Consider the following 22,495-nt stretch of genomic DNA (forward strand, 5'->3'; position numbering starts at 1 on the left):
TTTTAAAATAGTAAACAGCATCATTAGATTATCATTTTAGAGCTCATTAGTTTAAATGATGAGGCCGGGCTGTTGGTGATCAGTCACCTAATGGATTCTGGAAGCCCGTGTAGTGTAGGAGTAATTGCTGTCTAGTAAGCATTTACTACAGGCCAGACACCAGAAATTTTACAGCAGTTACCCCAGCTCATCCTCCCGGCAACCCAGCAGCAGTACAGGATGGTGATTCTCTTAGCCAGAATACTTTCGGCCAGAAGTGTTTCAGAGTTTGAATGTTTTAGATTTTGGAGTATTTGTCTAAATCTTAGATAACCTGAGGATGGACTTCAAGTTCATCTGTGTTCCTTATACATATTGAATACTGGGACTAAAGATATTTATGCGATATTTTTAGAGTGCCTATGTTTTGGTTGGCTCATACCACAAGGTCAGGTATAGAATTTTATAATTTGGGACCATAATGGCACTAAAAAATCTTCTGATTTCAAGGCATTTTTTTTTTTTGGACTACAGTTGCTCAACCTGTAGCTGCTTTTCTATTCATTTTTCTGTAGATGGGATTGTAACTCAGAAAGTTAAATGACTTAAACAAGATGCTGTAGGTTGATGAAACAGTTCATGGTGACATTGAGTGTTTAGGCTTTGGGTTGCTTTTGCAGTGTGATATCACTCCTCTCCTCAGTATCAACAGCTTTTTCCTAATTCACACTTAGCTGTAAACGGCACGGGCCCTTGGGAGAGGCGTGGATGCTAATGAGTGAGGAAGGGCTGGCTGTACTTCTTACATTATTACTTGGTTACAAGGGGAGACATAATACAGGAAACCTGAGTATTTTCTTGAAAAGCTAGAGAAATCACCACGTGAGCACATGGAGTGTTGCCATCAACCCAGACAGATCTGAGGAACCATTGGGTGCCTTGCTATTTCATTCCTGGTGAAGCTCTCAGTGTCTTAAAAGATTGGACAGGATGTATTAAATGCACAAGGGATAATGATTCTTGCAGCTTTCTGTGCCAACCAAAAGTGCTGAGCTTTAACTTGGTTTCTAAGAGCTATTGATCTACGGACGACCTGTGTATGTGACGCTCATAGCCAGAAGGTCCAGTAAGTTTGCTGGGACTCGTTTTCTCAAGAGAGGTGCGAACTGTGAGGTGAGACAGCAACCCGCACTGCTGTGGTGGTCTAGCCTTTCCCATCAGAGACGACAAACTGCACTGCTGTGGTGGTCTAACCTTTCCCATCAGAAACGACAAACCACACTGCTGTGATGGTCTAACCTTTCCCATCAGAAACGACAGACCACAGTGCTGTGATGGTCTAGCCTTTCCCATCAGAGACGACAAACCACACTGCCGTGATGGTCTAACCTTTCCCATCAGAAACGACAGACCACACTGCCGTGATGGTCTAACCTTTCCCATCAGAAACGACAGACCACACTGCTGTGATGGTCTAACCTTTCCCATCAGAAACGACAGACCACACTGCCGTGATGGTCTAACCTTTCCCATCAGAAACGACAGACCACACTGCTGTGATGGTCTAACCTTTCCCATCAGAGATGACAAACTGCATTGCCGTGATGGTCTAGCCTTTCCCATGAGAAACGACAAACCACACTGCCGTGATGGTCTAACCTTTCCCATCAGAGACGACAAACCACACTGCCGTGATGGTCTAGCCTTTCCCATCAGAGACGACAAACCACACTGCCGTGATGGTCTAACCTTTTCCATCAGAGACGACAAACCACATTGCCGTGATGGTCTAACCTTTTCCATCAGAGACGACAAACCACACTGCCGTGATGGTCTAGCCTTTCCCATCAGAGACGACAAACCACACTGCCGTGATGGTCTAGCCTTTCCCATCAGAGATGACAAACCACACTGCCGTGATGGTCTAGCCTTTCCCATCAGAGACGACAAACTGCATTGCCATGGTCTAACCTTTCCCATCAGAAACGACAAACCACACTGCCGTGATGGTCTAGCCTTTCCCATCAGAGACGACAAACCACACTGCCGTGATGGTCTAGCCTTTCTCATCAGAGATGACAAACTGCATTGCCGTGGTCTAACCTTTCCCATCAGAAACGACAAACCACACTGCCGTGATGGTCTAGCCTTTCCCATCAGAGACGACAAACCACACTGCCGTGATGGTCTAGCCTTTCCCATCAGAGACAACAAACCACACTGCCGTGATGGTCTAGCCTTTCCCATCAGAGACGACAAACCACACTGCTGTGATGATCTAACGTTTCACATCAGCTTTGCTGAGAGTGACAAAGCTGTGGCCTTCTAACAAATTAACTCCCTATTATTAATGCATTTTGTTTGTGTGTGTGCATGCGCACATCTTTTTGGTCATCCAGATTGTATTTTCTTACATCTTTGTGCGTTTTTTAATCTCCTGAATAATTTTACATAATTGTTTTTCTTTTCTCTGCCATCCTACCATTTATACTAGCCAAAACATTATTTGATTTTTTGTTGAGTAACTAATTCGATTTATCTTCCAGTCTATTCTCTGCTGTTGTTAATTGTTTTTTCTTTATCATGTTTTAATCTGCTTTTCCCGGTGTATACTCTGAATATTGACGGTGTGTGGCTTACCTCTTTTAAGATGCATGGAGAATAGGAGTTATAATTTCATTGTGATTTTGGATGTTTCTCATTTAAAAGTTCTGAGAGCATAAGCTATCTTCGGTTACTCCTTCCTCCAGGGTGATGTTGCAAACGAAGTGGAGACCGAGCAGCTCGTCTGCGATGCTTCAGTGATGTCTTTTACTGCGGGCAGCTATTCTTCTTATGTACAAGTCAGAGGATCGGTTCCCTTATACTGGTCCCAAGACATCTCGACTATGATGCCTAAACCACCCATTACACGTGCGTAAGCCAGCCTGCTGGGAGTGGCTCTTGTCTGCTCTCATTCATCGTGATCATTGTCACTTAATAAGTACTTGGGTTGGGGGAGAGTTTGGTCTTTTGAGCAAGAGCGTATGGAGGAGTTGGCTGTCTGTAGTGAATTCAGCCTTAATTTAAACCATTAGTGGATTGCTTGATATTTTGCTTCAGAAATGACAGTCTTTCAGATTTAATGAGTACTTGCTGGATTAATGTCTAGTGAGCTCCTTGAGGAGATTTGGGAAATGAAGGTGCTAGGTTAGTCGAACTGTATTTCTTTTCCACGTTTTTGAAAAGCCTACACTTCTTTTATTCCTGCCTCATGGTGCCCTTGAAGTATTTGTCTACCTTTCTTCTTCCCAGTGGACCAGGCGGACCCCTTCGCGCACGTCGCTGCTCTTCACTTTGACCAGATGCTGCAGAGGTTTGGCTCCCCCATCATCATCTTGAATTTAGTGAAGGTATGATGTGCTTGCCACACACACTGGGCCACCTTTCCTCCGACAAAGGCATTAGCCAGCTGCGCTTTGTCTTCCCCAGAGAAAGAGGGAGGACAGAGATGGGGAGGGATGGGGAGGTGTCCGCTGTGCCAACTTGCTGTGTTTGTGCTAATGTTCTTCAACCTCACATGTGGCTTCTTCTGGACTTGCCCTGGGAACCAGTAGTAGATCTCTCTGAAGGGAAGAGGGTGATCTGGTCTACCAGTGTAGCACAATTAATAAGAACCCAGAGACAGAAATTGGGATTCATCCTGAAAGTCAGAAAAGCAAAACAGCCAGCCATCGGCTCTTACCTCTACCTCAGTCCAAAGTGGCGATCCTGCCTCCAGGAATCTCAGAGTGAGACTGTGTGTGAGAGCTGTCTCCTCCCGTTTTATATTTTTCTGTAGTTCTGGGATTAAAAGCATGCACCAATACTGCCAGGTTTCTATGGCAAAATAGTGTGGCTACTGGGATTAAAGGAGTCAGCACTGCCTGTTCTGTAAGACTGATCAGTGCAGCTGTTTTACTCTCTGAACTTAGGCAAGTTCTATTTATTAAAATACAAATAAAATATCACTACATACCAGGCTCCTGATTCCGTTGTGTGAACTGGGTCTGTATTAAATTCCTTTGTCTCAGGACAACTTAAGAACACAAGAGGAAGCTGCTGCACCCTCACCTTGATACACCTCACTCCCTTGGCAGTCTGTAAGAACTGCAAACCAGTGTGGATCAATAGGTGTAAGTGTTACAGCTCGGGAGGGAAAGGTACCCTGACTGTCAGAGGCCAGGCTATACCTACAGATGTAAAAGGACGATATCCTGGTTACCTACAGCTGTAAGAAGGAAGATATCTGGACTGTCGGGAAGTCAGACTATACCTGTAGCTGTGTTCCAGTAGGGAATGTGGCAATCCTCCTCTCTGAGGGAGAGCCGGTACAGCTGAGCCCTCTTCCACTCTGCTAAGAGTTTCCCAGCAGAGGTATCCATTGCTGCTCTGCTCCACTCCACTAGGGAGTTTCCCAGCAGAGATTGTGTTATGTTCTGGCAACAGAAGGTCTTCACCCAAAACTCATTCAAGAGATTTATTTGGAGTGGGGGAGTAGGAGGAGAATGGGAGGAGGGGGAGAAAGTGTAAATTTTTGAATGGAAAATAAATAAATAAATAAATAAATAAACAGATAAAAAACAAAACAAAAAAGGAAAGAAAAAAAGATTTATTTGGGAGGAAGGAATCCAAAGGGTGGCTGCCTCTGCCAGGTTGGAACAGGGCAGCTATCAACTGAACAGGCACAGGGCTTTTGTAGGGCTTCTTAGAGGCAGAGCTTTTCTAGGGAAAAGATTTTCATGGTGGGAATTCGTCGGATTTTAACCCCCTGAGCTTTGACAAGCTCAGAGATTGGCTAGATTTTATGCTCAGGGATTGGCTGGTTTCTGTGCAGTTGCGGAATGTGTTGTTTCTTTGGCTCTGGTGTCAAGAATTGGTTGATATCGTGCTCAGTTGGCCAAGTGTGTTTCCTTGGCTTTGGTTTCAGGGCCCTGGTGTATTTCTCTGATTTTGGTTTCAGGGCCAAAGTGTGTTTCTTTTACCGGCTCTACTTTCAGGGTCAGGGTGGGATCTTCAGCCGACCCTTTTAGCCTATAATGGGATCAGAAGGCTTCATTCAGGAATGAGGTTCAAGAATCAGGTGGGCCTGTGAGAAGCTCAGGCAACATGGTATAATGTCTCTTAGCTTCTCCCTCAGAGTACACTGACTGGTTCACATACCGTGAGTGCATAATGGATGCACAGGTCAAAGGCCTAGGGTGGAGGGCAGGATTAGCCCATAAATTTGTCTAAATCTATTACACCCAAGTGAGTTGAAAGAACCTCAGCCAGTGGCTAAGAAGACCTTGAGAATACCAATGAAAGGTTTTATTATATTATGTCTGTGGCCAGCAGCATAGTAGTATAAAAAAAATAAAAACAACAACAATAATAACTCCAAGGAATCCTTGTCCACTTAATTGTCCAGTATTTTTGACACTTTCATATGTATCAAGGTAATTATAAACAATTCCTGCCTTCATGGAACTACTGGTGTGAGGGAGGCAGTGTTGAACTAAAGCAGAGCTGCCAATCAAGACAAGAGGAGGAGTATTCAATCTGAAGAAAAGGCGGTGCCGTGTGTGTGTGTGTGTGTGTGTGTGTGTGTGTGTGTGTGTGTGTGTGTTTGTGTAGCATACATGTGCTCCTTTATGACAGCTTCAGTTTTTCTTTAGGGTAGGAGTAAAAGTCACCTGCTGAAAGTGGGGGGTTCACAGTAGCAGAAAGTGAACTTGACAGTGGCCATCCAGACGAGAGTCAGTTTCACCTTGATAGAAGTGGGTTCTTAAATGGCACCATTCTGCTACTGATGCCTCTTCTCAGCAGGCCTGTATGGGCATTCAAGTACAGATCAAAGAGAGATGATTGGCTTCATTTATTTTTACCAGACAGATACCTAAGAAAGAGAGTGTCAAGCGCATTTTGGATATTGGCAATAGTGTGGTTGCTGTGGACAATGAAAGCTGAGTGGGCTGAGGAGAAAGAGAGAGAGGGCTTTTGGAGAGAGTTGAGCAGTTGGTGACTTGTCATAGTTGTGAGGTGGCACATTCAAAGTCAAAGCAATCTGAAATAAAGGCGGTTCTGAGTGGGAAATGCTGAAGCAGAGCATCTCCCTGTGATCACCTGAGGTGGAGGTTGGGGATGGGGCTCAACCAGAATGCAGCAGGATCTGGAGGTACTGAAGTTAGCACAGAAAGGCCGGGCACGGGGAGGAGGTGGGTGCTTACCCGGGAGGGGCCTGCGCAGTACTGCTAAATGCATGGTTCAGGGGACAGTGTGTGTGGTGTGTGTGCTTCGTCAAGAGCGTGGAAGAATATGTAGTCCCAAAGTGGCAGGGGCAGAGGCAGTCAGTGTCCCGCCTTTCGGTTTCTGTGATTGACTTCATGACCATTGCGAAGATGATCATAATGTTTGCACGTATTTATTCACGTTAATGCAGAAGCTCACTCCTGTCTGCTCGCAGTGACGTAAGCTGGAGCTGATAATCTACAACTCTGACTTCATATGGATACATAAAAGACACAGTTGAAAATTAAGGTGGAAAACTTCAATGAAAACACTTGTTGACTTGCGCTAGGGTTGGCCACACAGGCCTATCATCCCAGCTACTCAAGCAGCAGAGGCAGGGGATCACAAGTTTAAGGCCCGTACCTAGCTACAGAGTGAATTTTAGTCCAGCCTGAGCAATTTAGGGACTCTGTCCTGAAATGGAAAGAGGGTAGGAGTAGGTACAGCTCCATGGTACAACTCTTCTCTGCATGTTGAAGGCCCTAGATTCAGTTCCTGGTACTGTAAAAGATTGTGATAATTATGAGTGGTTTTCCAGTAAGTCTATATTATTAGTATAGAAGCAAATTGCTGTTAAAGCAGTAAGTGATGAGCTATTACTGGAACATACTCCTAGAACTAGCTGAGTGGATCTTGTTCATGCTTTATAGAGTGCAGTTGGAAGGGCCTAGTTAAATAGAACCCCGAGCCTATGGTGCTTGGAAGACTCTGTTAATTTACACATTAAAAGTGTTATTCAATTCATGTGGCTGAAAACTATGCCTGTGGCTGAACGAGGCTTGCTTTGCCTCCCTGTAGTTTGCCTATGTAGTTTGAAAGGAGTTTTGCAAAAGAGAACATTTATTTACAAGGCCTAGGACCTCACATATGCCAACCAGTGAGCTATATCCCTATCCCTGTCATCAGTTTTTTTGTTTATAGGAAAAAGAAAATGCTTCTTGCTTTCACTTGGAAGAAGGTCTTAGAAAGTTGTGGTTAAACCATCAAAGGATGCCCATGTCCATAGAATGTCCATGCCCACAGGATGACTGTGTACATAAGATGATCATGTCCATAGGATGCCTGTGTCTGGAGGATGCCTGTGTCCATAGGATGACTGTGTCTATAGGATGACTGTGTCCATAGGATGACTGTGTCTGTAAGATGCCTGTGTCCATAGGATGACTGTGTCTATAGGATGACTGTGTCCATAGGATGACTGTGTCCATAGGATGCCTGTGTCCATAGGATGACTGTGTCCATAGGATGACCGTGTCCATAGGATGCCCATGTCCATAGGATGCCTGTGTCCATAGGATGACCGTGTCCATAGGATGACTATGTTTACAGGATGGCTGTGTCCATAGGATGCCTGTGTCCATAGGATGACTGTGTCCATAGGATGACCGTGTCCATAGGATGCCCATGTCCATAGGATGCCTGTGTCCATAGGATGACCGTGTCCATAGGATGACTATGTTTACAGGATGGCTGTGTCCATAGGATGCCTGTGTCCATAGGATGACCGTGTCCATAGGATGACTATGTTTACAGGATGGCCGTGTCCATAGGATGCCTGTGTCCATAGGATGACCGTGTCCATAGGATGACTATGTTTACAGGATGGCTGTGTCCATAGGATGCCTGTGTCCATAGGATGACCGTGTCCATAGGATGACTATGTTTACAGGATGGCTGTGTCCATAGGATGCCTGTGTCCATAGGATGACCGTGTCCATAGGATGACTATGTTTACAGGATGGCCGTGTCCATAGGATGCCTGTGTCCATAGGATGACCGTGTCCATAGGATGACTATGTTTACAGGATGGCTGTGTCCATAGGATGCCTGTGTCCATAGGATGACCGTGTCCATAGGATGACTATGTTTACAGGATGGCCGTGTCCATAGGATGCCTGTGTCCATAGGATGCCCATGTCCATAGGATGCCTGTGTCCATAGAATGCCCATGTCCATAGGATGCCTGTGTCCATAGGATGACTGTGTCCATAGGATGACTGTGTCCATAGGATGCCCATGTCCATAGGATGCCTGTGTCCATAGGATGCCCATGCCCATGTCCATAGGATGCCCGTGTCCATAGGATGCCCGTGTCCATAGGATGCCTGTGTCCATAGGATGCCTGTGTCCATAGGATGACCGTGTCCATAGGATGACTGTGTCCATAGGATGCCTGTGTCCATAGGATGCCTGTGTCCATAGGATGACCGTGTCCATAGGATGACTGTGTCCATAGGATGCCTGTGTCCATAGGATGACCGTGTCCATAGGATAATCATGTCCATAGGATGACCGTGTCCATAGGATGCCTGTGTCCATAGGATGCCCATGTCCATAGGATAACGGCAAGGAGGAAACTCTTTTGATTCTTGTTCCCATTTGCCCTGTGTGAGCCTCTCCCTCCATGGGGCCCTCTGATATACAGGTTTACTTGTATCTGGGCGTTTGCATTGGGTTGTGAAGGGTTCAGCAGCCCCGAGGAGACTAACTGAGCAGCCTGTGAGCACTAACCCAGTACACACTATGGACAGGAGACATGAAGGCTGATTTCACACGAGAATTTCAGAAAGGCTCTACTTCACTATTTAATTTAAAGAACTTTTGAGAATTCCAAATAAATAACTTTTCCAGATAAAATACAAAGTATACTTTCACCTGATTCTTAATTCAATTCTTATGTAATTTCTCTATTTGCTTTATTCAGCTGTGCAAAATATACCCTTGTTTGTTGTAGTTATTAGTTCCACTCGTGACGATTGAAAATAATCACCATGATTGAAAACAGCACCAACATTTTGATGCCAGCAGTGGTGCTGCGACATCGTTGATGTCTCTGTTGCAGTTTTTCTGTTTCTAAAAAAAGGCCTGATCAAAGTAACCGTACACATAGCCAACATTTCCTGAAGGCTGTGGTAAGAGCTCCCCCTGCTTTCTTCTCATTTAAACCCCACATCAATGTTATTGGGGAGACACTGCTGCTGCCCAAGGAAAACCGACAGCCTTGCCAAAGAGCCGAGTGCAGCAGTGCAGGCCCACACAGCAGCATGGCCTTCTTCAGTGAGAGGCAGTGTGGTAACCCGAGAGATGCTGCAGGCAGGAAGGCGCCTCAGGGTGGCTGAATTCTTAACCTCGTAAAATTGTCCCAGGTACAAGTCTACCTGAGTGTCAGAGGGCTCCAGAGAGGGAGGGCCCACCAAGGGAGAGGCTCACCACAGGGCAACTGGGAGCAGAGGTCAGGCTCGGGCCATGCTTGCCTTCCAGGCTTTCAGTGCAGCCCTAGCGTGAAGGGGATAAAGTTCCTGTCTTGCCTCCTCTAGGTTTCACTTGTCGGATTCGAAAGCACGCTCTGCTGTCGTCCTCTGTGTAGGGCTGGTCTCTCCAGAGCATGCCGTTTTCTCTCTGCACCCCTGGCTGCAGCTGTGGGCTGGGCTTGTATAGCGTACACTGGGTTTTGTCTCCTCCGTGCCAAGCGGGCATTGCTACCCAAGCAGGCTATGGATGTGTGGGCCAGGCTTGTGTGCTACACACAGGGGCTGCAGGAGATCAGCAGGAAAAACCCAGCCACCCCAGATCTTCAGAACTGCTGCCTCGTTCAGTGAATATCTCTTAATTCTCATTTATATTATTTTCATTTAGTAACTGGGTTTCACTTCAGTGTTAAAGACCAGGACTTTTCTTACTAAGGTGAGGTATGAGCTACAAAGCTATGAACTGTCTTAAACTTGTTTTAAGGTAACTGTAACTCAGACATTTATGATTTTTAAAAATAGCTTTATTGGTTTTATTTTAGGTGTGTTTTCCCTGCATGCATGTCACTGTATGCATACTTAGTGCCCACAGAGGTCAGAAGAGGGCATCAGATTCCCCTGGCACTGGAGTTCTAGATGGTTGTGAATCGTCATGTGGGTGCTGGGAGTCAAGCCTGGGTCCAGCCAGGAGCAACATATGCTTTTCCCACCGACCATGTCTCCAGCCCCACATTTCAGATTTTTAACTTAAAAATTATTTCAAATGTTTTTACTAAAGGAACGAGAGAAGAGAAAGCACGAGAGGATTCTGAGTGAAGAGCTGGTGGCCGCAGTCACCTACCTGAACCAGTTCCTGCCCCCAGAGCACACGATTGTCTACATCCCCTGGGACATGGCCAAGTACACCAAGAGGTGAGAGAGACTACCACACAGGCCTGTCTCCTTGGTGACACAGCTCCTTCACTTAGGTGGGGCAGTTTTGAGCTCTTCTGCTGGGTGACCAGCTCTTCCCTGGGCATTCTGTCACCTCTTTCCTGCTGTTCCTTAGAGGCATTGGTTCACACTGCTCTCAGGGGATCTCTCTCATAGATGAATATGTACTATTGTAACTGTTGATAGTGAACCCTAGCTTCTCACTCTGCTGATCGGGTCCCTTAGCTGCTTGGTTATAACTTACTTGGCCCTATTCCGTTTGAGGAAACCTGATCTTTGTGCCTGGACCTAGTCCCACGCCAGGGTTTTCCTGTAGCTTGTTACCACCTCCACCACCTCCACCACCACCCAGTCACACGCTTCCTTCTCTCTCCTTTCTCTCAGTATTTGGCTCAAAACTAATCCTTGCTAAGAGAACTTTTTTTCTTTTGAGCCTTGCATTGTTTACATGCGACATCTAAATTCTGGGTTTATTTGCTGTGACTATATTGCTTTGCTTATGTCATGTTTATTCCCTGAACGGTTTTATGGATTTAATGCACCAGGCACACACATACCCCCACTTACCTGGACTATGTTAGTTAACTGATTGATGCTGTCATATTAATTTATTTTCCAGTTTTTCTTTCCCTGCCTCTGCACTTTGCATGGCCATTGACTGATTAGGCAGTGGCTTGACTGACTGCTGCTGAGGAGGGAAAGGCTTTCTTGAAAGCCTCTCAGGGGAACGTCCTGTGCCAAGACTGAGGAGTGTGCCAGTATTTGCTATTAAGTTATGGGTCTACTATTAGTTACTGGGTGCACTTTATATTTCTGCCTTAATCATTTTGGTCTTTCTTTTACATAAACCACATGATTAAAACAGTTGAATCCCCGAGCATCATTACTGTTGATGTTGTATGCTTTATAGGGAGAGGGAACAGCATCTGAGCCCTCACTTTTCCCTGTTCCTCTCTCTCAGTAAGCTGTGTAACGTTCTTGACCGGCTGAATGTGATTGCAGAAAGTGTGGTAAAGAAAACCGGTTTCTTCGTAAACCGCCCCGACTCTTACTGCAGCATTTTACGGCCAGATGAGAAGTACGTATGACATTAAAAACTTGAATTCAGAGGTGGGGAGATGAAGTGATTGCCATACAAGCTGAGGACCCGAGCGCAGTCTCTCCAGCTCCCATAAAAAGTCAGTGTGGTGGTATGTGTTTGTGGTCCCAGCACTGAGGAGGCAGAGACAGGCTGATCCCGGGGGCTCACTGGCCATCCCAGTCTATCCCTCTTGGTGAGCTCAGTGACTCACAGGTAGAGACTCCTCCCACCAAGCCTGAACCCCTGGGACCCAGGGGTTAGAGGAGAAAAATGACTCCACCTGCTGTCCCTTGACCTTCCTATCTGGTACTGTGCTCCACACCCCACACCACACATACGAAGGAAACTTAAATCGAAGTATTGGTTCTTATATACAAAATAGTTTAGGGATTGGAAACATGAGGACCTGAGCATGAATTGTCAGCACCTGTGTGAAAAGCTGGGCGTGGCTGTGCGTGCCTGAACTTCAGCATTAGGAAGCGCGTGCGCACTCACACACACACACACACACACACACACACACACACACACACACACACACACACATCGTAAAATATTCTAAATACAGGAAGTCTGTGGTAATTAGAGAATGGATGGATGGATGAACTTGCGGAGAGGCAGGCTGTTCTGGACCATGTAATGAATATTCACTGTGTGCTTGGGAATTCCTGTGGTGGTTATATACCTTCAGATGGAAGCCACAGGAGTCTTAGCATTTGCTTTGTGGAATAAACATTATATAAAATGTGTGTGTGCAATGTAAATTTTTCTGTAGCGAATTCATTGTTGAGCATTTAGAAAGAACAGGGAAGTCTTTCTGGTTGACAGTGGATGCTGTCATGAGTGTAGAATTTGTTAGCATGCTGTGTGGTTTGCTCATAGCCCTTCTGTGGCTGCTAGCTTGTTGGCTGCTTCAGAGAAAGGCCTGTTCCTAATTTATCTTTAAAGGAACCAGTATTATTTATTTCCAGCATTTGTTTTTCAGTTAACATAGTTAACTTCAGTGGTCAAATGAAAACCTCAAATCAGCCTAATGTTTAGATGTTGAGATGAATCTTTCTGCTATAGTTTTCAGGGTTTGAATTTTAGGGAACCTTAATGTACAGGGTGTGTAAAGAACTGTGGAAGGCTCCACTAGGAAGATGGCTGTAACTGTGTATGGTTACAGACACCAAAGAAAGGGATGGGCTTAAAGGAAAAAAGGGCGGGACTTGGTGGAACACGGAGGGTGCCAAGAGAGACACAGGCAACTTAAGATGCCTCCAGCCTAAGCTTTTTTTTTGTTTTTTTTTTTTTAGTAGAGCACAGTGACTGACCCATCTCGTTTTTTAGTAGAACACAGTGACTGAATCTCATTTTTTTTGCATCTGAAAAAGTGCGAGTACAGAATTATCTGATGCCCAGAGACCTTCCCTTCTAATGCTGTGACCCTTGAAAGCTATGACTATATATCATTCCTTTTGAAAACAAACAGAAAAGCAGGGGTTTGGGGTTGTGGCCTAGTTGTAGTGCACAGCTTAGGGAGCCCATGGCCTGCGTTTACCCAGCCCTGGAAGAAAAATGTCAAGTGTCTGTTTTTCCCCAGGTGGAATGAACTTGGAGGCTGTGTGATTCCCACCGGTCGGTTGCAGGTACGGATATTATTATATTCATAGTGAACACAGTTTGTGTCTATGGGGTGTAATGCTTTGGGGGGTTGGATTTGTTTTTGTTTTGTTTTGTTTGAGACAGGGTCTCACAGTATATTGCTGGCTAGCCTGGGCACTCACTATGCAAGTCAATCTGGCCTCGAACTCACAGAGACTCACCTGCTTTGGGTTCCCAAGTGCTGGGATCACAGGCATCTGCTCCCATATCCAGCTAATTTTTTTTGTCATATTTTCTATTAGGTTTTGTTAAGATGTATTTGATGCAAAATTATTAATAGCTTGAGAATGGTTTTTTAAAAGCCTCCCTGCTAGTTTAAATCTTATGCAAAGATGTATAGCTGATATTATAGCTTTTACATTTTTCTACATAGGAATTTTTATTACTGGAAATTAAAAGCAAGAATATGGAGATTGGTTAGAATATAGAATAGGTTAGGCCAACTTTGGAAAATAAGTTAGTGTGTGTTGTATTTATTAGCTATGCGTTAAGAATGATATGCTTGAGACTGGAGTGATGGTTTTGTGCTTGAGAGCACTTCCTGCTCTTCCAAAAGACCCAGGTTTGGTTCCCAGCTCTTACACCTCCCACACTTCTGTGGGATGGCTTGCAGGTACCAGTAACTCTAGCTCCAGGGAACTGGTACCATCTTTTGGCCTCTGAGGGCACACACTTGGCACACACACACAAAACCTTAGAAAAATACATCTTTAACCACTGAATATTTGGTTTGTATAATATTTGGTTAGAGCAATATCAGATAAAAGTTTCTATTTCACTAACTAATAAATACAGAAAATATTAGCTGTTTGGTTTATCTTGCTAAGCCTTCAAAATAAATTAAAATATAGACGCTATTATGGCGACATTAAGTGAACAGTAAATATAACTTTATATGGTCAGCAAAATGTTCTTTATTTTTTAACCCCTAACTGATGTGGGTTTCCCTCTGTATGCTGTGAATATGTTTTATAACCATTGGTTAATAAAGAAGCTGCTTTGGCCTACGGCAGGGCAGAATATAGGTAGGTAGGAAAACTAAACTGCATGCAGAGAGGAAGAAGGCGCCTGAAACCTTATTGTGTTCTTTGTAGACCGGCATTCTTCGGACCAACTGTGTGGACTGTTTAGATCGCACCAACACAGCGCAGTTCATGGTGGGCAAATGTGCTCTGGCTTACCAGCTGTACTCCTTAGGACTGATTGACAAGCCGAACCTACAGTTTGATACGGATGCAGTGAGGTAATCCTTTTTGCCACCATTTGAACTTCAGCAGTGACAAGAAGCAGAGTTGACTCACAAGAATTTTTATAAACTCATTTCTACTTTTAGCTTCTCAAAGATTTATTTCTAGTTGGCAGTATTCAAGTTAGTTCTCCATTGCTATTAAATGTTGCTATATTATTGCCATTGGGTCTTGTTTGTTTGCTTGCATGATCATTAAGCATTATGATACATTTAAATTTAGGTAAATCTAAAGTACTTAGAAAAACTAGCAGGTTAAACAAAAACCCAAATGGCAATGATTTTAGTACCAGTTCCACAAACGTTTTGAACTAAAGATACAAAGTGTGCAAGACAGATTCTTCATTAAGATTACTGTTTCTTCATTGTCCGTCAACTCTGAAATCAGAAAGTATATGGCTTACATGTCTGCTATGACTAGGATGTTCATGTCACCCTTAAGTGCACATGTTAAAATCCTCACCCCCAAAGCAACGGTATTAGGAGATGGGATCTTTGTGACAGCTTAGATCTATGGGCAGAACCCTCATCGTGGATTAGTGGAGTATTAAAAATGATGTTTATTAGTCTCTTAGACTAATTAGTTAATTAATTAATTAACTATTAGTTTATTAGACTAATAAAAAGGAAAGTTTATTAGTCTCTTCCTCATGTGAGGTCAAAGCAAGAAGGCATCACTCATGAAGGAAATGGCCTTTGCTAGGCGGTGAATCTGCTGATGCCTTTATCTTAGATGCTGCAGCCTCTGGGACTATGAGAAGTGAATATTGTCTATAAGTCACCTTGAGAGCAAGGTACTGTCTATAACAAGACCACACACACACACACACACACACACACACACACACACACACACACACACACGTACACATTTAACAATTCAGAAGGACCAAAATGATGTCATGGAAGTGAATTAATCTGGCAGACCGTGGTGTGCAGGAGTCTGTCTAATATGGTTAGAAACAGCTCGGTTCAGCTTTAGTAAGTTAGATTTTTGGTGCCTTGTTTTCTCGTTAAAAGTTTGTGTGCCCATGCTTTTTCAGACCCAGGCCAGCTGACCTTAGTGGGTTCCCAATAGAACATCCGCATTGTCTCAGTTGGCAATGGGTTTTTGATCCTACTGCACGTACTGGCTTTGGGGGAGCCTAGGCAGTTTGGATGCTCACCTTACTAGACCTGGATGGAGGTGGGTGGTCCTTGGACTTCCCACAGGCCAGGGAACCCTGATTGCTCTTCCAGCTGATGAGGGAGGGGGACTTGATCGGGGGGGGGGCGGGGAATGGGAGGCGGTGGCGGGGAAGAGGCAGAAATCTTTAATAAATAAATATTAAAAAAAAGAGTTTGTGTACCCTTGGCATTGGATTTCTCTAAAATACCGTGTGGTTTACATTTGCACTTAATTTCAAAATGTTAAAGAGCCCACTTGAAAGATTCAGAAGAGTTCTTTGGTAAAAGACTCTTTTTCCGGGTCTGACCTGGTGAATGACTTGTACAGTCATTTAGGTTAATTTTTTCCCCTATAATGGGGACTTAAAGGCGTTGCACGTGCTAAGCCAGTTCTCTACCACTGAGCTCCACCCAGTCCCTCTCCGCAGTTACCATTCTGGGACAAGGTCTCACTAGCATTCTCAGCCCAGGCAGTCCTGCCTCAGCCTCCTTGGAAGCTGGGATTATAGACTGGATCACCAGAGCAGGTGACAAGGTTGTATAATGTGAGTCTTCCTTCTGTGCAGGTTATTCGAGGAACTCTATGAAGATCACGGAGACACCCTGTCCCTGCAGTATGGAGGCTCTCAGCTCGTCCACCGGGTAAAAACCTACAGGAAGATCGCACCATGGACCCAGCACTCCAAAGACATCATGCAGACGTTGTCCCGATACTACAGCAATGCCTTTTCAGGTAACTCAGGCAGCAGCATCTCTACCGTTCAGATTTTAGGCGTGTTTGTCTTCTTGTACACACTCTTTTCTTTTATCTCTTCATTTAAATAAGGATTATATTTATAAATTTAAATAAGATAGAATTTGTGATTTAGAAGGTCCTCTATTTGTTCAATAGATGAATGAATAAATATTAAAGCCGTTTTGAGCCTGGGTCTCATGTGCCCCAGGCTGGCCCAGACTTGCTGACTGGCAGAGGATGATGACCTTGCACCTTTGATCTTCCAGCACGTTGGATGGGGTGACAGGGGACCTTGCTACGCCAGACTTACGTGGCTCTGGGGATTAAACACAAGGGTTTGTGCATGCTAGGCACACACCAGGCAAGCGCTCTGCCGACAGAGTTACTGTCCCCAAAGCCGGTACTTTAAAAGAGCACGCTGCTGCATTCTGCCCCTTGTACTCACCAATCTTATGGACAGAACAGGGGTGGAGTTCTTGCCATGTTTGTGTCTTTCTCCTTCAGTATTTCTAAATGTCGAAATTTGGAAGTATTGAATATTTTTTTCAAATGGGTTAACATCTTGATAGTTGTTTATAAATGTGTTACTCAGAAGTGTCAATTAGAATGATGACAAGCCATACTTTCATGACCTACAAGTATTAAATCAAACATGTTATTCCCGTGTCCTCTCCCTCTCTCCATTCTGGTGCCAATGTCAGTATACATAAGGTGTATCACACATGGAAGTGATTGTGAGGCAGATTCCTATATGCAGAATTCATCCAGGAGGAGCCCAACGGTTGGTCCTACGAGTCCTCCTACTGGGAATGGCAGAGCTGTTCTTTGGAACAGGCTGCTCCTGCCTGCTTCCCGTCTCTCCCTCCCCCGTCTTCACCTCAAGTGAAGCAAGAGGACGGCTTCCGCAGGCTCTAGGTGAGCCTGCTGTGGCAGCCTGCATTTGGAAAGATCCCATGTGTTCACCATGCTGGCTGTGCAGCAGATCTCCCGGAGAGGGATGGCCGAGGAGGGTGCTGTATGGTGAGAACTCTCTCACACAGGGAGTAAACCTTACAGAACTCAAGGTTTTGATGCTAACTAGATGTAGCCTTCTTGAAAGAAGCTGTGAGCATTGAGTTGGTCTGTGCCCTAGCCAGTGAGCATCCCTCACCGAGTACCAAGTGGCCCTAACAGCCCAGGACCAGGAGGTAGAAGTAGAAACCTTCTCTTACCTGAAGAGACGCATGTGCTCATACCAAGGGAGCTGCATGGGAGTCCCGAGTGATAGGAGCCTCAGAAACGTGCATGAGAGTCAACATTTACTTTCAATGTTTACAAACCTTGTAGTGAGCGGAACTGCGTCAGCTATGACTCTCTTGTGTGTAACGTAAAACAGCACATGATCCCTTCGATGGTGTGTGTGGGTCATTGGTCCAAGCACTGACGGGCGCGGGGCGGGGGGAGGAGGGTGTGCTCCCCAGAGTTCAAAGGCTGCAGTTAGGGTACCGCTCAGGCTGTCTCATCTGAAGTCCTCGCTAGGGAAGCAGCCGCCTTCCAAGCTCATGTAATGTTGGCAGCATCCAGTACTGTGGCCCAGGACCACTTGCAGCTTCACAAGTGGCAAATGAGAGAGCCTGTCGGTGAGGCCGCCAGCAGACAGTCTCCCATAGGTCACATGATCGTGAGATTGCCATCCTACCGCATGGCAGAGCCCACTGATCAGCCATAGCATCAAACAGCAGACACTGACTGCCTCCCGGTTGTGCAGTCTAGCTGCCAGTGGGCAGTTGCTGCCGATGTCCCCCATGAGACTCTTCCCTTGCTGCCAGTGGGCAGTTGCTGCCGATGTCCCCCATGAGACTCTTCCCTTGCTGCCAGTGGGCAGTTCCTGCTGAGATCAACCCCCCCCCCGCCTGCCCCGTGAGACTCTTCTTCCCTTGCTGCCAGTGGGCAGTTCCTGCCGATGTCCCCCATGAGACTCTAACCTTGCTTCGTTGTGCGGGCGGCTGGCAATCCACGGTGTTTGTCGACTAGCAGCAGCAATGATGCTCTGGTCTCTGCCTCCATCAACACACACCTTACTTCTTGTGTTGAGGTCAGCCTTCACGGTGTTCTCTTCAGCGTCTCCTTTTCCTTTTATTGGAAGGACACTAGCCTCACTGAATCGAGAGCCTGCTGTACTCCCAAACGAGGACATCTTAATTAGATTATGTTTGCAGAGATCTCATTTCTGTGTTTGATCGCATTCCCGTGTGGAGACACAGTACATGAAAGTGGTGTGGAGGATAGAAGGTGCGACGGGAAGCCTTGCCAGCAGGTACAGACGCCTCTGGTGCATCACTGTGCTGGACGGTTAGAACTGCCCTTCAGTGCCTACTCTTCTGCAGTTACTGCCCTGCAGCAATGACCGAGATTGACCCTTCAGGACCATGGCTGCTCACTAGGAGTAGAAAACAGAAATGAACGTGCAGTTATGTAGATGATTTGAAGAGAAAGGTATGGTTAAAAATGTAACGATGATACAGAGATCAGGATGTACAGTTTCAAAGGTGCAGCAAAATTATGTAAACGTAAAAATGAGCTGTTATGAAAGGCATTATGAATAATGGGGCTGAAACAGACATCTTTATTTTAAGAAGCGTGGTGTCATCGGGGTGTACACCTTATTTTGTCATAAGTGATTATTATATAATGATGAACATATAGGACAATTATCTTCTGAGTATTAAAGACCACTTTGCCACACTTACTCAGTATTGTTATGTGATGCCTATGGGTTGAGCCGGAAGATACTTAGGATTTAGAAACTAAATTAATAAAATTAAGTGGTTGGGAATTTTACCCTTAGTTTGTACAGACAGATGTTTGCTGTGTAAGCAACTCTTCAGACCCCTTGTTGGACCCATTTCTAAAAATAATTTTTAAAGCTAAACACTGTTCAGGTGTGTAGTTGCAGCTGCCTGGGAGGCTGAGGTGAGAAGATACTTCGAACCTATGAGTTTGAAGGCAGCCTAGGCAACAGAGAATGATCTGTTTCAAAATACACAATGCACATGCACCCCCACACATGCACACGTAATACATTCATGCACACACACAGACACGCATGCAGCAGTTCTTGAGGCTTCACAAGTCCTTTGCTCGGGGCTCTGTCTCTAGGAGCATCTGCTGACGATGCCACGCCGCAGAAGCAGTTACCTAGGCTCTCCTCTTGGATGCTAGGAAGAACTTTGCATCCCCTGTGAAATCATTTCTTTTTTAACATTTAAGTTTTGCTAAGCCTGCATTTTTTTATTTAAGCATCTTGATTTTAAACCTTATTATAAGAAAAAAAAAGACTTTCTGCTCGAGTTAATAGAACACACACAAACACACCATGCATATGTATAATTTAAATGTAGTGAGTGCAAGAAGTGGAACTTGTCCTCTTCAGACAGATTTCAAAAAATTAAATGCAAGCTCGCAAAGTGAAGACTGCCAAGCTCATGCGCAGGGAGAGAGGCGAGTACGAAGGCGGCACTGAGCTGACGTCCCCAGCACCAGGAGGTGCTCTGCAGGAGGGGCATTCAAGGGACATGCAAGGGAATGTGCAGAGAACATTGTCACCTATCACAAATAGGGAGATGGCCGGCTGAGGTCCTACTCAGGGCCACAGATTTTAGTAAGAAGTTCCTGTTCGGCTGTAGTAGAAAAAACAGTTGCAGAAATGTCCTCACAGTGTTTGGAATGTGACTGATGGTTAGGAAAGGCAAGTCTCTTCATGCCCCGACAGCCAGAGCCGTGGAACATGACAGGCAGAGAGGTCTAAGTTGTTACAGAGCACAGGGCAGACAACTCGACAGCCTTAGGACACCCCCTACCTAGTCTGTCCATTCTGCAGTTCTTCGGGATGCCTGCCCCATGCCTGTCTTCTCCTCTGCAACCCTCAGCCTCAGCTGCTGACTATGACTCCCACTTCCCTGAGCAAATCACATTGTCAAGGGGAACTTCCTGGCTCTGCCTTACATTGTTGTCGTGGTTTAAACAGGTATGGGCCCCATCGACTCATGTGTTTGAATGCCCGTAGGGAGTGGCACTCTTCAGAGGTGTGGCCCTGTTGGAATAGATGTGGCCTTGTTGAAGGAAGTGTGTCACTGTGGGGGTGGTCTTTGAGGTCTCCCAAGCTCAGGTCTCGCCAGTGTGACGCAGCCTCCTTCTGCTGCTTGTGGATCAAGATGGAGAACTTTCAGCTACATCTCCAGCGCCAAGGTTCCCGAATGCCACCACTTCCCTCCATGAAAATATTGGACTAAGCTTCTAAACTGTAAGCCAGGCCCGATGAAATGTTTTCCTTTATTTATAAGCGTTGCAGTGGTCATGGTGTCTCTTCATAGCAGTAGAAACCCCAGCGAAGACAATTGTGTTTCAGTTCTGAGAGCGCCCCTGCCCAAATCTAAGCCAGGCCTTCTGCTGTGTTCCGAGCTGCAGCCCGCTCTTGCTTTCCCTTATAATAACGCACCCTTATTGCTGCGCACAGTTTCTTTCTCTTCTCTATGTCACTCCCACTAACAAAAGCACACGGGTGTTTTCCATCCAGCCCTCCTCCGCTCTCTAATCCCACATCCTCCTGCGGTAGCCCTAGTTCTCTGCCCACCTGAGCAGACTCTTTTGGACCTGCTCTGTCGGGTATCTGCCCAGCTTTGATGCTGGAACTCTTTCAGGATTGCCAGCTGTCTCCGTGTTGCCACGGTCACTGGTTACGTCTCTGTCTCCCTCGTATGCATTCAATTTTGGTCTGAGCTGACACTGTGTTTCCCATAATCCCTGTACTATCTCTCCCAGACTTTCTGCTGATGCCGCTCCATTTCTCAGTCTTTTTCATTCTGTCTGCTCTTTCTGCACTTTTACCCTCAGGGCATCCTCATACATTTGACAATCAGACACATCCAGATGTATTCAACTTTCCTGTTGAACGCTGTATTCCTTTTCCATAGTAACTAACCACAGCATTACTCAACCCGTGTTCTCTCCTGAAAAGGCTGAAATAAAAATAAAGTCAGCATGTCAGTTCACCTGGGATGTTATCTAGAGGCTTCCTGGCTCTTTCTGGTTGATGGGATTGCAGTCCAGTGCTCTCATAGCTGCTGGCTCTGAGCCTAGAGATTTCCATTTGCTTGTGACTGGTTCAGTTTGATAGCCCTCACTGGTCAGCTGAACTCGTTTGGTGCTTTAAATCTCCATACCATCTCCTCTGCCTTCCTCTTCTGCCTTTAAAGGATTCACATGGTTACAGATAATCCGGAATAATTCCCCTGTTGTATTGAAGTAGTTACTAGTCAATTATATTTGCAAAATGCCTTTTTACAGTGCAGTGTGAAATATTCGTGGGTATGACAATAGGGAACAGAGGAGTTCTGTCCAGATTATTCTCTTCCTACCATATATTGCTATTGAGTCTCCATGTCACTGTGCTTGATGAGACATGCTGTTATCACAGCACTTGGGATGCTGAGGCAGAATGATCTTCAGTTTAGGGTCAGTCTGGGCTGCACAGCAAGTTCAAAGTCAGCTTAAGCTTCATAATGAGCTGGAGATTTGATTTGGTGGTAGAGCACTTGTCCAGCACGTGTAAGGCCTTGGATTTGACTCTCTCTCTCTCTCTCTCTCTCTCTCTCTCTCTCTCTCTCTCTCTCTCTCTCTCTCTCTCTCTTCCTCCCTGCCTCCCTCTCTCTCTCTCTGCTCAATCTTACTATTTCTGAGACAGAAACTTTTAATTATCTTTAACCTGTTTCTCTACTTATTTTTTCCACCTCAAACCTGCCATTTAATTCAGAAACGTAAGAATCACCCTCGAGTCCTTGAGTTCCCTTATCAGCCATCCTGACCCAGAGTCCCCTGTGTGAACAAATCTTGTTGGTGCTTCCTCCAAAATGCACATCAAATCCTTCCCTCCTCCATTCTCCCCTCCCCTCCTTCCACAGTGTTGGGGGTCAAAACCAGACAAGTACTTCGCCACTGAACTGCACCCCAGCCCTCTCCCCAGCAGACCTTATGTGACTGCGCTCTCAACAGCTGCCCTGGCTCCTGACTCGTCTCTAAGTCTCCTCTCTCAGCCTCATTGTAGCTAGCTTGATGGATGTTTTTAAAAGTTAAATCAGATCTCACCACTCCCCTCTTTGAAACAAACGAACAACAAAACCACCTCTTCCAGG

At 45.5% G+C, this 22,495-nt stretch overlaps 1 protein-coding gene across 2 annotated transcripts in view; it reads left to right on the top strand.

Moving 5' to 3' along the window:
- Fig4 (FIG4 phosphoinositide 5-phosphatase) overlaps positions 1-22,495 on the top strand; it is a 114,592-nt gene that overhangs the window by 34,984 nt on the left and 57,113 nt on the right. For both annotated transcript variants that reach the window (XM_075944939.1, XM_075944948.1), the window contains exons 8-15: positions 1,052-1,152; positions 2,730-2,892; positions 3,274-3,371; positions 10,294-10,427; positions 11,410-11,526; positions 13,115-13,160; positions 14,271-14,419; positions 16,156-16,322. In XM_075944939.1, the coding sequence (XP_075801054.1) occupies positions 1,052-1,152; positions 2,730-2,892; positions 3,274-3,371; positions 10,294-10,427; positions 11,410-11,526; positions 13,115-13,160; positions 14,271-14,419; positions 16,156-16,322 (975 nt within the window). The remainder of the gene's footprint in view (positions 1-1,051; positions 1,153-2,729; positions 2,893-3,273; positions 3,372-10,293; positions 10,428-11,409; positions 11,527-13,114; positions 13,161-14,270; positions 14,420-16,155; positions 16,323-22,495) is intronic.

The sequence above is a fragment of the Microtus pennsylvanicus genome, chromosome 1 (genome assembly GCF_037038515.1).
Source record: "Microtus pennsylvanicus isolate mMicPen1 chromosome 1, mMicPen1.hap1, whole genome shotgun sequence".
NCBI classification, from domain to species: Eukaryota; Metazoa; Chordata; class Mammalia; order Rodentia; family Cricetidae; genus Microtus; species Microtus pennsylvanicus.